Source organism: Talpa occidentalis, unplaced genomic scaffold (genome assembly GCF_014898055.3).
Source record: "Talpa occidentalis isolate TD23 unplaced genomic scaffold, MPIMG_talOcc4v2.1 talOcc4.2, whole genome shotgun sequence".
NCBI classification, from domain to species: Eukaryota; Metazoa; Chordata; class Mammalia; order Eulipotyphla; family Talpidae; genus Talpa; species Talpa occidentalis.
Window position 1 is genome coordinate 436,007 of NW_023602073.1, and position 13,855 is coordinate 449,861.

At 69.4% G+C, this 13,855-nt stretch overlaps 1 protein-coding gene across 1 annotated transcript; it reads right to left on the reverse strand.

The window, feature by feature from the left end:
• Positions 1-1,872: 1,872 nt before the first annotated feature.
• On the reverse strand, positions 1,873-8,451 carry NRN1 (neuritin 1). Its single transcript, XM_037520733.1, has 3 exons — positions 8,372-8,451; positions 4,620-4,764; positions 1,873-2,101 (listed from the first exon to the last, which is right to left on the reverse strand). Exons 1-3 carry the CDS (start codon positions 8,424-8,426, stop codon positions 1,873-1,875), a joined length of 429 nt encoding a protein of 142 aa, XP_037376630.1. The 5' UTR covers positions 8,427-8,451.
• Between the last annotated feature and the right edge of the window lie 5,404 nt (positions 8,452-13,855).

Below are 13,855 nucleotides of genomic sequence, written 5' to 3' on the forward strand. Positions count from 1 at the left end.
CGCCCCCCGCGCCCCAGCGCCCGCGGCGAGCCGGGTGGGGGTGGCGGGTCCGCAGGCCCGAGGGAAGGCGGAGACGCGCCTCTCGCGCCCAGCCTGGGGTTCAAAATCGGCTCCGACATTTTGGACGCGCCGCGCCCGGGCCGACGCCAAAGGAGCCCCCCCGCCCCCCCAGGCGCCTCGCGACCCCCACCGGCCCGAGGGGCCGCGCCCGCGGGCAGCGGGTTCCGTCGGGGCCGCGCGGAGTCCGGGCCGAGCTCGGGGGCGGCGGGCGGACCCGCCGGGAAGGCGCGCGGGGCGCGGGCGCTGCTGGAGCCTCAGAGCGCGGGGCCGCGGGGGCCGCGACCCACCGGCTGGATTTACGGGGCGCCGCGCGGCGCTGGTTTACGCATCGCATTAGCGGCCCCGCAAAGCCCCCGGCGACGGCAGCCCCCCGCGGCCCCGCGCGGCCCCCGCCCCTTCCACCCCCTGCTTCTGCGGGAGACCCCGCGTCCTCTTGACGGAGCCCCCAGACCCGGACTCGGGCCCCCGCCCGCCCCGCCCGCCCGTCCCTCCCGGCCCGGCCCGGCCCGGCCCGCGCCCCCTCCAAGGCTCACCTCTGCGGGGCGGGGGCGCCGCCGAGCGCGCGGGGGCGGCCCGCGGGGGGCGGGGGGGCTGCGCCGCCTGCTCCGGCCGCGCCGAGCGGCGTGAAGGGGTTCGCCCGACGCCCCGGCCGCGGCCCCCCGCCCGCCCCCTTAATGGCGGCTCCTGCGCCGCGGCCTCGGGCGCGCGGGGCGAGGCGGCTGCTCCGGCGGGCGGCGGGCCCGGGCGGCGTCTCGCCCGCCGGGAGGGGCCGCCCCGCCGCGGGCGTGGCCCTCGGGGCCCCAGGCAGACCCGCCTTTCCCCGCCTGCGAAGCCGAAGCCCCGCGAGCAGGTTCCTCGTCTCTGCCGCGGGCACAGACTCGGGGACCCCGGCGGGGCAGGGGCGTGGCCAGGCGCGCGCCCCTCAGGTCCCGGCGAGCCGGGCAGGAAGCAGGCGACACCCCGTCTCAAACAATAACTTTTATTTTATACTTCTCTATACTTTGTAGCAAATCTTTTTTGCTGAATTTAATTTATAATAAACTTTTTAAATTACATCTCTCTCTTTTTGTTAAAATCAAGGCTCTTTTATGTCAAAATCTTCTGTAAGCTATATTTTAGGGTAACCCTTAACATCCCTCCCCCCGGGTCGCTACTGTGGGTCTCCAGGTCCTACCGCGCGCGCTCAGCTAACACAGGGGGGCGGGAGGGCCGTGGGGGAGGCGGGAGCCGCGGGGCGCTCGCCGGCCGCGCGGGGGACCCCGGGTTCCTGCGCGCGTTCCCTCCCGGCCCCTCTCTGCCGGCCCAGGCCAGCGGCCTGTCCTTTGGGTTTTCTGGAGGGGAAATGTGCGGTGGGATGTGAAACGAGGGCGTGGGCAGGGGTGGGGTGAGTCGGGCCGCGGCCGCCCCCACCCCGGCGGGGAGCCCGGAGCCCGCGCGCCGAGCGCTGACATGGTGAGAGGAGGTGGCCCAGGGCCGTTCCTGAGATTCTTTTGCCAAAAAAAAAAAAAAAAATCAAAGTAAAGGAAATCGCAAAATGAAAACTAGAAAATGGGGATGGGCGCGCGCTCCGCGCCGGGCGTGAGGGCGGCGAAAGCTGAGGTTCGGTGTCGGCCGCGCTGGCGCGTTCCGTGGCGGGGGATGACGTCTGGCCCAGAAAACACAGGGGTCAGGGGGACGAGGAGAGGACGCAAGCCCCGCTCCTCTGTGGGGCGCGCTTCCAGCGTCGCGGGGAGCCCGGCGTCCCCGCGGCGCTCACGCTCTCCCCGCGCCGGCGGGGGCGCGGGGCGCGGGGGGCGCGGGGGGCGCGCGCGCTCAGAAGGAGAGCCAGGGGGCCAGCGCCGCCGCGAGCGCCGCGAGGAGCAGGGGGAGCGCGGGGAGCAGCGCCCCGGCCGCCGCGCTGCCGCCGCCGCAGAGCTGGAACAGGCTGCCCGGGATGTTGAGGTCTTTGGATTCGCGTCTCAGCTTGTCCCACAGGTCCTTCGCGCCGTCCTGGCAGTCCGTGAGCGCCGTGACGGTGCAGCTGTGGAAATCCTCCCAGTACCTGCGGGGGACAGCGCGGCGGGTCGCGTTGCGCTCGGCGGCCCCGGGGACCCTCGCGCGCGGGCGCGGCCTCCTGGGGGCGCGGCGGGGCGGCCCGCGGCGGGGTCCCCTCCCGGGCCCGGGGCGCCCGGCTCCGCGGGGAGGGGGCTGCGGCCCCGGCCCGGCCCGGCCCTCCCTCCCTCCGGCTCCTCCCCGCGCCCGGCCCGCGCCCCCCCTCCCCGCGCGGGGCTCGCCCGCGCCCCTTCCCGCCCCTCCTTTTGTTTCCGCCACTCCAGACCGGCCGGTTCCTTCCGCTTCCTTTGTCCTCTTCCCGGCCCCCCAAGTTCCCCGCCGCCCCCCTCCCTCCGCGTCTCCGCGCGCCCGGCTGCCTCTCCCGACGCGGCCGCCCCGCCTGCCTCCCGCCGGCCGGTGAGTGCCCGCGCCCGGCTCCCGGGCGGCCCTGCCCGGTGCCCCCCAGCCCCAGGAGGCCCCCGGCCCCGCGCCCCAGGAGGCCCCCCGGCCCCGCGCCCCAGGCCTCCCCCGGCCCCGCGCCCCAGGAGGCCTCCCCGGCCCCGCGGCCGTCGCGCGCGGGCCCAGCCCCCGGCCCTGCCCTGGGCGGCTCCCGGCTGACCCGGGCGGCCGCCTCGGCCTCCGGGGACGCGGCTCCCCGGGCTCCCGCCCCGCCCCCCACCTCCGTGCACCCTGTCCTTCTTATTGTCCCCCTTTCTTCAGAAAACCCAGAATAGATCCCGAGACTAAATATAATTCCGGCTCGTGATCGATCCCGGGCGCTGTCTCCTCCCGGAGCTCGGTCGATGCGCGCGTCTCGGCGGCCGCCGCTCCCACCTCGCGGGCCCGCGCCCCGGCCGGCGTCGTCCTCGGCCCGGGTCTCGCGGGCGGCGCCCCCCGCCCCCCACCCCCCGCCCCGGCCCGCCTGGAGGCGCCTGCGGGCCGCGCCCAGGCTCCCGCCCCTCCCCGCTGGCCGGCCGCGCAGTCCCCTCGGCGCCGGGCGTGCTCCTGCGCCCCGGCTTGGAGAGGCCTGCGCTGCGCCCCGGCTTGGAGAGGCCTGGGCTGCGCCCCGGCTTGGAGAGGCCTGGGCTGCGCGGGGCCGGCGCCCCGGCTCCTCGGCTGCGTGAGCGCAGAGCCAGAGTCGGGGGAGGAAGAGGCGCGGGGAGCGTGCGCTGCCGGCAGACCCGCCTCCCCCGGCTGTGAGCCCCGCGGCCCCGGTGCCCACCCAAGGCCGCGGCCCCTGCTGCGGGGGAAGGCGGCGCGCCTGCAGAGGCGGGCGTGCAGGGTGCCCTCGCCAGCGCCACCCCGCCGGCAGCCAGCACCGGGGCTCCTCGCTCTGGTTTCCAGGGCCGAGCCTGCTCAATTATTAAAAGAGCCGGGATAACCCGCTTCCAGCCGGAGGACGAGCTGGTCTGTGTTTAATCTTCGGGGCTGCGGCTCAGGCTCCGACCCGCGGCGCGACAGCTGGCGCCCCTGCGGGCGGCGGGTCTGCCTCCCCAGCCCTGCGCCCCTCCCGCCACGGCGGCCACTCCCGGGTCCCTGGGCCCGGGGGCGTTTAGGGAACATTGTAGCAAAGGGGGCCCCTTTTGAGATACTTGTGATTTGAGCCGCCAGTGAGCCCCCCTGGCCCCCGGGAATGAGGGAGGGGCAGGGCCTCCCACCATGGAAAGGGTGGTGCAAAAAACAGGGACTCCAGCCTCCGAGGAGCAAGGGACACCCCTGGCCTCGGCTGCCCGGGAGGGAGGGGCTACCACGGTGCTTTTGAGAAATAAAATGAAGTAAAAGAAACTAACGGTGTTTGTGTGTTGAGGGGCTGGGGCATTTCTGGGGTCCCCCCTGATGGCGGGAGCAGAGCTTGGCAGCCAAGCCCTGGGGACAGCGGGCCTGGCATGAGCTCCCTGGCCCTCCTGGGCCTCAGCTGTCCCCGCCTGCCCGGGGCCTCTGGAGATGCCAGGGGCAGGGGCGGGACGCAGGGTGGCTGAGCCTGCAGGGGAAGCAGCCACACGCCAGGACTCCGCTTCTGGCGAAGTCATGGCGCCCAACAAAGATGCTTCCAGCCCGTCCTCAAAGAGGAGGGGCCCACGCTCTTGCCTGCGCCCGCATTCCCTTGGCCTGCGCCGGGGCGAGTTTTATCCTGGGGAGGGACCCAAGGACATCCTTGCAGGCCAAGCACCAGATCTTACCTAAAACGGGACCAGCTGTTCCTCCCAGAGGGCTGGCAGCCCCCCCCTCCAATGCCAGCGGGAAGGGAGAGGAGGTGGGCCTGGAGGAGGGGGTCCGCCTGGAGGAGGGGGTGGGCCTGGGGGGGTGGGCCTCGAGGAGGGGGTGGGCCTCCAGGGGGGGGCTCTGCTGCACCAGGAGCTGGGGCAGCTCTCCCGCCTCCCAGGCCCCAGGCCTGGCCTGCCCCCGCCTCTGCGGGGCATCCACGTCTGTCCACCCCAGGGTGGTGGCCTTGGCCATGGGTGGTGCGGAGTGGGGGCCAGGCCCTGCGACCTCGGCAGCCCCCCAGAGCAGGCCCGAGCGGGACTCACGTGCACACGGTGTTGATGTTGGTCTTGTCGTCCAGGCCTTGCGGGTAGCTGGCCACGCTGTCGCCCAGCTTGAGCAAACAGTCGGAGAAGCCCTTGAAGACGGCATCGCACTTGCCCGCGGCTCTCACGGCCTGCACCAGGTACGCTGCGGGAGGAGGCAGCGGTCAGCGGGACCCGCCCAGCCCCCGGGGGGGGGGGGCTGAGGTGCCCAGCGGGGCCCCTGGAAAGGGGAAGGAAGAGGGGCGAGGCTGGCTGCGCCCCCGAGGGTCCTCTGGCCCCTCTGAGCCCCCCCGCCCCCCTGGGCCGTGTGTGTGTTTGGGGGGGCAGGTGAGCCGCTCCTGCAGCAGCTCCCGCCCGCGCCTCACTCAGCATCTTTTTCTGTCCCTGCGCCCCCTCTTCTCACCTCCCTCGGCGTTTAATTTCCTTCTCACTCCCCCTTCGTCCCAGCGCGTCCCCAGCCAGCCGCGGCTCCCGGTGCAGGCGGAGGGGTCTGGCCAGCGGAGGGGGGGCGCGGGGAGGGTGGGGAGGCGCCCCGCGCCCCAGAGCGCAGCCCCACTTGGTGCGAAGCAGCCGCCCTCGGCGAGGCGGGCGCCGGGCCTCCTCCTGCGCTGGGCCCGCGGCCCCGGCCTCCGAAGCGGGTGGTTTCGTTATGAAGCCGCCCGCCTTCGTGGGGCTCCCGTTCTGGGGGCGCCTCGCCGCGCAGGCCGCCCGCTGGGATGGCGAGCTCCCCGGGGGGCGCGTGACCTCGGGTCCCCTCGCGGGGCCCGAATCCGCCCGCGTGGGTGCGCCCCGCGCCCCGCGCCTCGGCCGCGGCTCGGCTCCCAAGGCCGTGGGCCGCGGACCCGCCCGCGCCCGCCCTGCGCCAGGGGTTGGGCACCCGCTGGCCCCCCGCCCCCCGGGGGCAGCGGCGCTGGAGGAAGCACGCGGGGAGGGGGAAACCCCGTCCGGGCCGCGGCCCCCGCGCCCGCATCCAGGGCGCCCCACCCCGCGGCGCGGCGGAGCGCGGGGCTCGGGCGGGCGGCGCGGCCGCCATTTCTCCGCACCGGAGGCCGCGGAGCCGGCTCGGGTCGCTGGCGGGCGGCCAGGACCCCCGGGCGCGGGAGGGCGCGCCCGAGCGAGGGGGCGAGCAGGAGGCGGGTTCCCGGGTGGACCCGCGCGCAGGCCCCAGCCCCGGCCCCCGGGCGGCTCCCGCCCCGCGCCCGCCCCGCCTGCCCCCGGCGCGCCGCCCCGGCCGGCCGGGAAGGGGACCGCCCTGGCCAGCGGCCCGCGCCGCGGCGGGTCCCGCAGAGGAGCGAGGCGGCCGGGCTGGAAAAACCCGGGTCGGGAGGCGCGGCTGGGCCGGGGCGGTCGGGGAGGCCGCGGACGCCCCCGACACCCGCCCCCTCCCGCCCCCCGGGCTAGTGAAGGCCCCGGCGCCCGCAGCCCCTCGCGGACAGGGAGGGAGGGGCTCGGGACCCGCGGCTCCGCGGCCGCAGTGACCGCCGGCGCGTCCTCTGCCCGCGGCGCCCGCAGGCGGCTCCGCAGTGAGAAACGAAATCAAAGCCCCCCGCGTCTCCACGGCCCGCGCCCGCGCGCCCAGAGCGCGCCAGGGGAGCAGCAGCCCCTGGGCTGCAGGCGCAATTTTTCAACGGGGTGGGGGCCCGCGGGGGTGGGGCGGGAAGCGCCTCGGTCACGTTCTTCCTCCGGGAGCTGCTGGAGGGGACCCCCCCCCCATGTGTGAGTGCGCGTGTGTAAAACCAGAAGTCGTGAGGGTTTCTGGGCTCTGCAGCCAGCGCCGGGCTGCGCTGGCTCGGGAGGCTGGGGCTGGGCGCTGCAGGCTGAGGCCCGGGCGCAGCCCTGGCACCCCGGCCCTGCACCCCGCGCCCGCGCCGGCCGCCCTGTCCGTCCTCTGCGGCGGGGGCTCGGCCTTCCCCGGCGCCCATTCACTGCGCCGGCCTCCCATTCACTCCCAGCTTCCTCCTCCCGGTCTTTATTTGCCTCCGCCACCTTCTGCGCCTCCCAGGCCCTCCCCGCCCCCTCTTCTTGCCAAATGTCAATGATTTGGGGCAGCTCCAGCCATGAATTAATAAAGACCCAAGCTCTGGTGCGGGAAGGGCAGACGTCCGGGAACAAACAGCTCCATGTCCAGCCACGGCAGCCCAGGGGCATTTTCGGCCCGGGCTAATGTGCTCTGGGGGTATCAGGGACTCCGAGTTGCTGGTTGGTGTTTTTTTTTTTAAACCGCTCCAAAGTAAGGCTTTTCCCTGCGGGAAGCAGAGCTCCCAGACCTCCCCGCACTGAGCCCTTGTATGAAAAATAACCACTCTCTCGCCCTCTGAAGATTTGCAGGCTAATTGCAAAATGCCACATCCTCTCGTTCCCAGCATTTCTAAGATGCAAGAGAATTGGAAATGTTCTTTCTGTATTGCAGCTCCTGCACGAGTGTCAAAGATCCCAAACGACCAGATTAACCGCATCGACTCATTTCTTAAAATGCAAAGAAAACAGCAGCATCCTGCAGCTGCCCGCTGTAGCATCTCTGTGATGCTCATGCAGAAAAACCCAGATGTTTAAAACCAGGTCAAATGCATAAAAAGCCCCACTGCAAAGGATCCATTTTAATGTCTCCCCAACTCCAAACCCCGATTCCTTCACATATGTTATCCATTGCCTCTCTTGCCCCAAACCAATTCCCTAAAGAACCCCTCCCCCGATTGCAAAGATTTGTCTGCAGAGAAAGCTGCAGTCAGAATGGCAGGAGGCAACGATTTTCTCTCTGGAAAACCCGTTTGAGGAGTTTTCTATTTTTTCCCTTGTCCATTCTATTAATAATCTGCTTCCCTGTGCTTCTAGGCCAGGTTAATGACTGCCGTGCCCGCATCAGAGGAGGCGGCACGCTCGGGCTGCCTTCCATCACGTCTGCGATCGGATGGAAAAATGTAAACTTTCAAAAAGCCCCACACGATGTGACCACGACTCAGCATTCCTGAGCATAAAACGGGGACGAAGTAAATCCATCCACGGTCAAGCCCAGAACGCCAAAAAATGACAAACACAGGACGTGACTGTTGCAAACACTCTTAACCCTTTCCTGGACACGAAACTCGCCAAAGAGACACAAATGTGTGTGGAAATTCGATCCATGGACATCTGCTCAAATCTGTCCCTCTCAACGACAAGCACTAAACCGTGCACCCCGGGGCTCCTGTCGTTCTCGGGGTGCACCCCGGCGGGTCCTCGGAGGCCGCGCGAAGGCTGCAGCTGGGGCGTGAGGGGCGCTGGGGGCGGGAGGACCTCAAAGTTCTAGATGGAGCAGCCTGAGCGGCATCTGTTTTCTGCACATAAACTTTGCACTTTGCGCGGCAGAGCCATCTTGTTCTTGCAGTCACCTTTGGACCCTTCGAAATCGTGCCTGGCGGTGTCGCAGGGACCGGTGCAATGCCCGGGGCTGCCAAAGCGGCTCCGCCGAGAGGGGCCAGCAAAAACGGACGTGGCTTTGCAAAAAGGGGGGACCCCCTCCCCAGCGGCCGCCCTCACCCATTTCCTGGAGGACGTTTGGAGTCTCTGTCTTTCTGCCGTTCTTTTCTTATTTTTTAAGAGAAAAGCCAGCCCGGGACGCACGACGCCCCTAGCACCCTCTGCCCCCAACCTGGGGGACTGGCCGGCGCCCCACACCTGGGGCAGGTCGCGGCGGGCGGGCCCCCAGGACCCCTCGGCCCCGGGCGCCTCCCGCCCGCCCGCGCCTGCCGCAAACCCGGCCCGAGGCCACCTACCTATTTGCACCGCGAGGATCAGAGAGACGTATCTGCCGCTCAGCTGAAGTCCCATCCTACGAGTAGTCAAACCATTTGCGGCCCAGACCTTTAAATAGTTAGTTTGGAGAACGCGGGGAACGCTGGAAAACAGGCATTGCCAACAAGTTCCAGGCGCGCCGGGGACTTTATGCCAGGGGCAGCAGAGGGAGGAGAGGCGAGGGAGAGAGGGAGCGGGAGGGGGGGCGGGGGGCGGGGGGCGGGAGCTGCCAATGGTTCGCTCCATTAGAAGGGGCGGCGCGGCGCGGCCCACGCCCACGGCGGGCCTGACGTGGGGGATGACACCGAGTGATTAAAAAAATAATAAAGACACCTTCGCAGAGAAGCGCCATTTATAGTCACCAGGGCCGGGATCAACCGGCGCTTCCAGCTCCGGCGGGGTCCGGGCGGAACCTGCCCCCGGGGGCGACCCGGCCGGTCCCCGCGGCCACCCCGCGCCCCGCCCGCCCGCTGCGCAGACCCGGGGCTCCCCTCCCGCCCGGGCCGGGGAGTCCTGGCGCGCCCACTCGATCGTCTCAAGCTGCTCCCCCTCCTCGCCCGTTCCGAGGGCGCCCAGCCCCCCGCGCGCGGCGGGGCTCCCTGCGCCGGAGCCGGGCGCCGAGCAGCCGGGCCGCGGGGTCCCCGGGCCCCTCGCTGCCCCTCCCCCTCGGGCCGGCCGGGCCCCGGGCGCAGCCTGGGCGCGTGAGCACACACGCGCACACTCACGCGCACACTCACGCGCACGCGCGCCCCCGCGCGCACGCCCGCGCGCCCCGCCGAGCGCCCCGCGCGCACCAGCCGGGGTCCCAGCCGCGGGCCGCACGAGGGGCCCCGAAAGACCGCGCGCGCCCCGGGGCCGGCCTCGCCCCAGGCCCGCGCGCCCGAGGCCGCCCCGCGACGCAGGCCCGAGGGGGCGGCGGGGGCAGCGCGGCGGGGCGCGGCGGGGGACGAGGCCCGGACGGGCTCCCGGAGCCCCGGGAAATCTCCCGGGCGCTCGCCCGCGGGCGGGTCTTCCCCGCCCGGAGCCCCCTGGGGCCGTTCGCGGGCGGCACACGCACGTGCACACACGCGCACACACGCGCACACACGCGCACGCGCGGCCCCGCACCCGCACCGCCTGCAGCCGGCCCCGCCGCGCCTCTGCAGCCCGCGCGCTCCTGCGGGGGCTCGCGGGGCTCGACGGCGCCCGCCCGCGGGAAGCCGCAGCGCGGCGCGCCCCCCTCCCCGCCCCCTCCCCCGCGCCCCTCTTCCCCGCACCCCTCCTCCGCGCCCCCTCCTCCCGCGCCCGCCCCCCCGCGCCCCGGCGCCGGCGCTGCCCCCCGCCCCGCGAGCCCACAGCGCCGCGTCTTTCGGTCACAGCCGGGGAGGGCAGCGCCCGGCTTCGGGGCGGGGGGCAGAGACGTGGGGCCCCCCGGTTCCCAAACCGCCCGCGAGAAGCCCGCGGCGCGGGGGGCGGTGGGGGTGCGCGCGGGCTGGGGCCGCCGGGCCCCGAATTCGCCGAGGGGCGGCGAGGGGCCGAGTCGGGGCCGCGGGGAGCGGGGGCGGCGGCTGCACCCCCGACCCGCGGTCCCGCCGGGGGCTGCGGACCCAGCGGGGGGCCCGGGGCGGGGCCGCGCACCCCGCCTGGTGACGTCACCGGCCGCGGCGGGCGCGGGGGCTCGGGGCCCGCCCGGGGTCCCCTCCCCGCCCGAGGCGCGGGGGCGCCGAGGACGGGGCGGCGGGGGCGGGGCGGGCCGGTGGCGCGAGGGGGGCGTCCGTCCAATGGCGGGGCGGGAGGTTGTCGGGGGGCGGCGCCTCGCGAGCCAGCCGGCCGCCCCAGCCTCGCCGCCCCGGCCTCGCCGCCCGCGGGGCTGCGCCCGGTCCCCCTAAGCCGGGGAGCCCGCGCGGCGCGGGAGGGTGTCCCCCCTCGGCGTCCCGCCTTCCCCGCGCGCCGTCCGGGCTCCCCAGACGCGTCCCGAGGGCGCCCGGGTGCCCCCGCCCCGCCCCGTCCCTGTCGTCCCGAACTTGGGGTGCGGGAGGCAGAGCCAAGTGGGGTGAAGGACCCCGCGCGTGCGCGCGGCCTCCCGGGCGCGGCCTCCCCGGTTGCGCCGCCCCGCGCTGCCCGCAGCGCCCCCCAGGCCGGCCCCGGGGCCCCCCCGCACGCCCCCCCCCCCCCCCCCGCACGCCCCGGGCCGGGCGCGCCAGGAGCGAGATGCGCGTCTAGAGACTCGTCCCCGTTGCCCGCGCCCTGCGGCCGCGCGGGCTCCTCCCGGGGCGCCCCTGCTCTCCCGGGGCGCCCTCCCGCGCTCGGGGTTCCGCACGTCCAGCCGCCCCCCGAGGTCAGCGGCCGCGGGGCCGGCCAGGCCCTGAGCGCCGGCGGGATGACTCGGGGGAGCCCCGGCTGCGCGCGCGAGCCCCGGATTTGCAGAGCCCCTGGCGGGCCTGAGAGCGGGTGCCGGCGGGGAGCAGGGGGAGACCCCGCTTCTTCCAGGCGCCTCTTTCCCGGGACCAGCGCCGCGCCCGCGCTGGGCGGGAATAAAGGCCCCCAGCCCCGGCGTCTGCGGGGGGTTCGGCCCCGGGAACCCCGGGAAGTAGGTCAGCATGGCGGGGCCTGACTGTGCGAATTTTCTTATCCCCAAGATGCCCGAAGGGGACCGTGGCTCACTGTGAGCCTGGTGGGCACCAGCTTCCTTCCTCAGCTCCTGCGGCCGCCTCCGGGTCTCCCCGAAACTGGCCTGTGGGGGCCTCCGCGGCAGTGGCGCCCCTGGCCGCCCTCTCTGTGCTCCCGCTGTTGGCAGGGCAGAGTCTGCAGCAGGCGCTGCCCACCCCGCCCAGCAGCCCATCCTGAGAGGCTGCGCCGCGCCGCCTCCTCAAAGCCGACCCCCCAAAAGTGTCCCCAAGAGCCATGGCCAGGAGCACCGCCGCCCACCTCTGCTCTGGTCAGGGAAATCCACAGCCGCGCAGGAAAGCCGGCCGGGCAGCGCCCGGAACCCAGTCTTCTGCCTTGGCAGGACCTTTGACCACAACAGGCCGTAAACGTAGATCTTATTTAAAAGGACAAGGACACCGCGTTTACATTGTCCGCAAAGTAGGGGAACGGGAGAATTTGGGGGAACTTTGTTGGCTGGGGTTCCCCCAAGTCCCCTTAGGAAGCCGGGTTCTCTACTCCTGCTGCCTGGTGAGGGGATTTTTCACTCTGAACACTGACTGCTTCAGAGAGGCTGGGAATTCCCAGGCCTTGCACCATGGCTGGGGAAGGAACTGGATGTTGTTGCAGAAATTTGAATCTGGCGCAGATGTCACATTTGAGATGTCTGTGTAGGGTTAACTGTCTTCGTACAAATAAAGATTTATTTTTAAAGTTTGTGCTTTTATTACGAAATATGCAGAGAACCGAGATGCACAGTGACACAGATGCACAGTGAATGGTCTGTCCGGAAGTGACCTCTGTGTGTGTCTGGACAGACACACAGCAGAGAAAGCCTTCCTGGTGGCGCAAGGGGTTAAGACACAACCAATGAATTGGTCAGCAGCCTCTGCAGCACGAGTTCCATCCCCGGCCAGGGAGCTACCCACAGGGCGCAGCAGACCCCTCCCATCTCCCCGCAGCTCCCCTCAGCAGTGGATTTCAGTGGATGCACCTGCTCTGTTTTCCACTCTGTCTCTGGTGAATCCTCTCACCCTCTGCAGTTCTGGCCAGTACCCCAGTTCTTGTATGCATAAATAAATAAATCTTCAAAAAATTTTTTCTTTTCTTTAAAGATTTATTTATACAAGCACTGGGTACAGTGAGAAGCGCGGGAGGGTGAGAGAATCCACCAGAGCCAGAGCGGGGAGCAGAGCAGGCAGAAGGACCGAAGGACACTGCTGAGGGGAGCAGCGGGCGGCAGGAGAGGTCTGCGCACCTGGTGGGACCCTCCTCCGGTGGCTGGGGAGCAGCTGGGATCAAACCGGCGCCTTAGAGGCTGCGGGCAGCTTTGCAACCCAGCGCTCAACCGCTGCGCCACCAGGGAGGCCCCCTAAAATTTTTTTTGAATGGGAGCTGAGACTCCGACGTTTGTTTTCTGAATGTTGGTTTTCTGAATGGTGACACCTTGAATGGAGGTTGTCATCTCCCAGAGGAGGTTGTCCCTGCTTTTTTTGGGGGGTGGGGTGGAGAGAGCCTTATTGGAGTGATGGGAGGGAGAGAGGTCATGTCCACAACTTGTCTCAAAAGTCTTGGGGAAGGAACGTGACCGTGAATGGGGACGATGGGCCAGCTGCAGTGAATGTGGCTGGGAAGTGTCTGGATGAAGGGGTGCGGCTTTGTGCGGTTCTGTTCTTTTTTCTTTAAGTTTGAAGTTATTTCAAAAGAAATAAAAAAAAAATCTACTCCAGGTGGCATAGGGACTGAAATGTTCAAAACCCAGCTTTAAAATACGAAGCGAAATTTATGGATGGATAATTCTTCCAGGTTAAATAAGCATAAGAGGCAGAGGCTGGAAGAGACTGATAATTTGCCATCATAAGTGACAAATTTTAGGGCCTCCCTAGTGGCTCAGGGGTTGAGCACAGCACTGTGAAGCTGTCCGCAGCCTCTGCAGCACGAGTGCCATCCCCGGCCAGGGAGCTGCCCACAGGGCGCAGCAGACCTCTCCTGCCGCCCGCTGCTCCCCTCAGCAGTGGACTTCGTCAGTCTGCCTGTTCTGTTCCCCGCTCTGTCTCTGGTGAATCCTCTCACCCCTACACCTCTGGCCTGCACCGCACCCCAGTTCTTATATGCGTAAATAAATCTTAAAAAAAAGTGACAACCTTTTGTTCATAAAGTAACACCTCCAAAAAAATGAAAGTGTAAATGATAAAGTCACAAAATGTTGGTATCAAGAGCTCAGGAAGGCCTCAGGGCCAATTTTTAAAAGTGTGTGTCATGAATAAAATTTATATAATAAAAAAAAAAAGTGTGTGTCATGATTCCCTGGTGTGAAGGGCTATGTTGTTTATTCTGCTGCCCACAATGGCCCCCTCGCCTCAGGGAGTTTTGTGCTGGGTCCGGGATTCTCTGAGATTCCATCTCTAGCCCCTTTCCTCTTACCGGAGCGCGGCTTTGCTTTCTGGAGCTGCCAGTGCTCCAGGCTTGTCTCGGACGTTTTCCACCCCAGCCCCAGGACCCGTTATTTCTCCAAGGACCGCTGGTTCCCTTTGCTGGAGAAGGTGTTAGAAATTACGATCTGGGCCCGGGGTGTGTGGGTCGCTAATGAGGAGCTGTGGCTCCCAGGGATTGCCGCCCACGTGGAGGGCGGTAGATATGAGACAGAAGGGTGAGCGTGCACAAGTCTAGAACAGGCTTTCGGTGTCACGGTCTTTGTCTATGCTGTTCAACCGGAGTTAATGCCGAGGCTCCAGTCCTCAGCTGTTACCGTGCGCGTCCTTGTGGTGCCCGCCCCTGCTCTGCCAGCTTTCCTCTCCGCTCCTGAATGACCCAGTTCTGGTGTCCGGGCCCATGGTTTC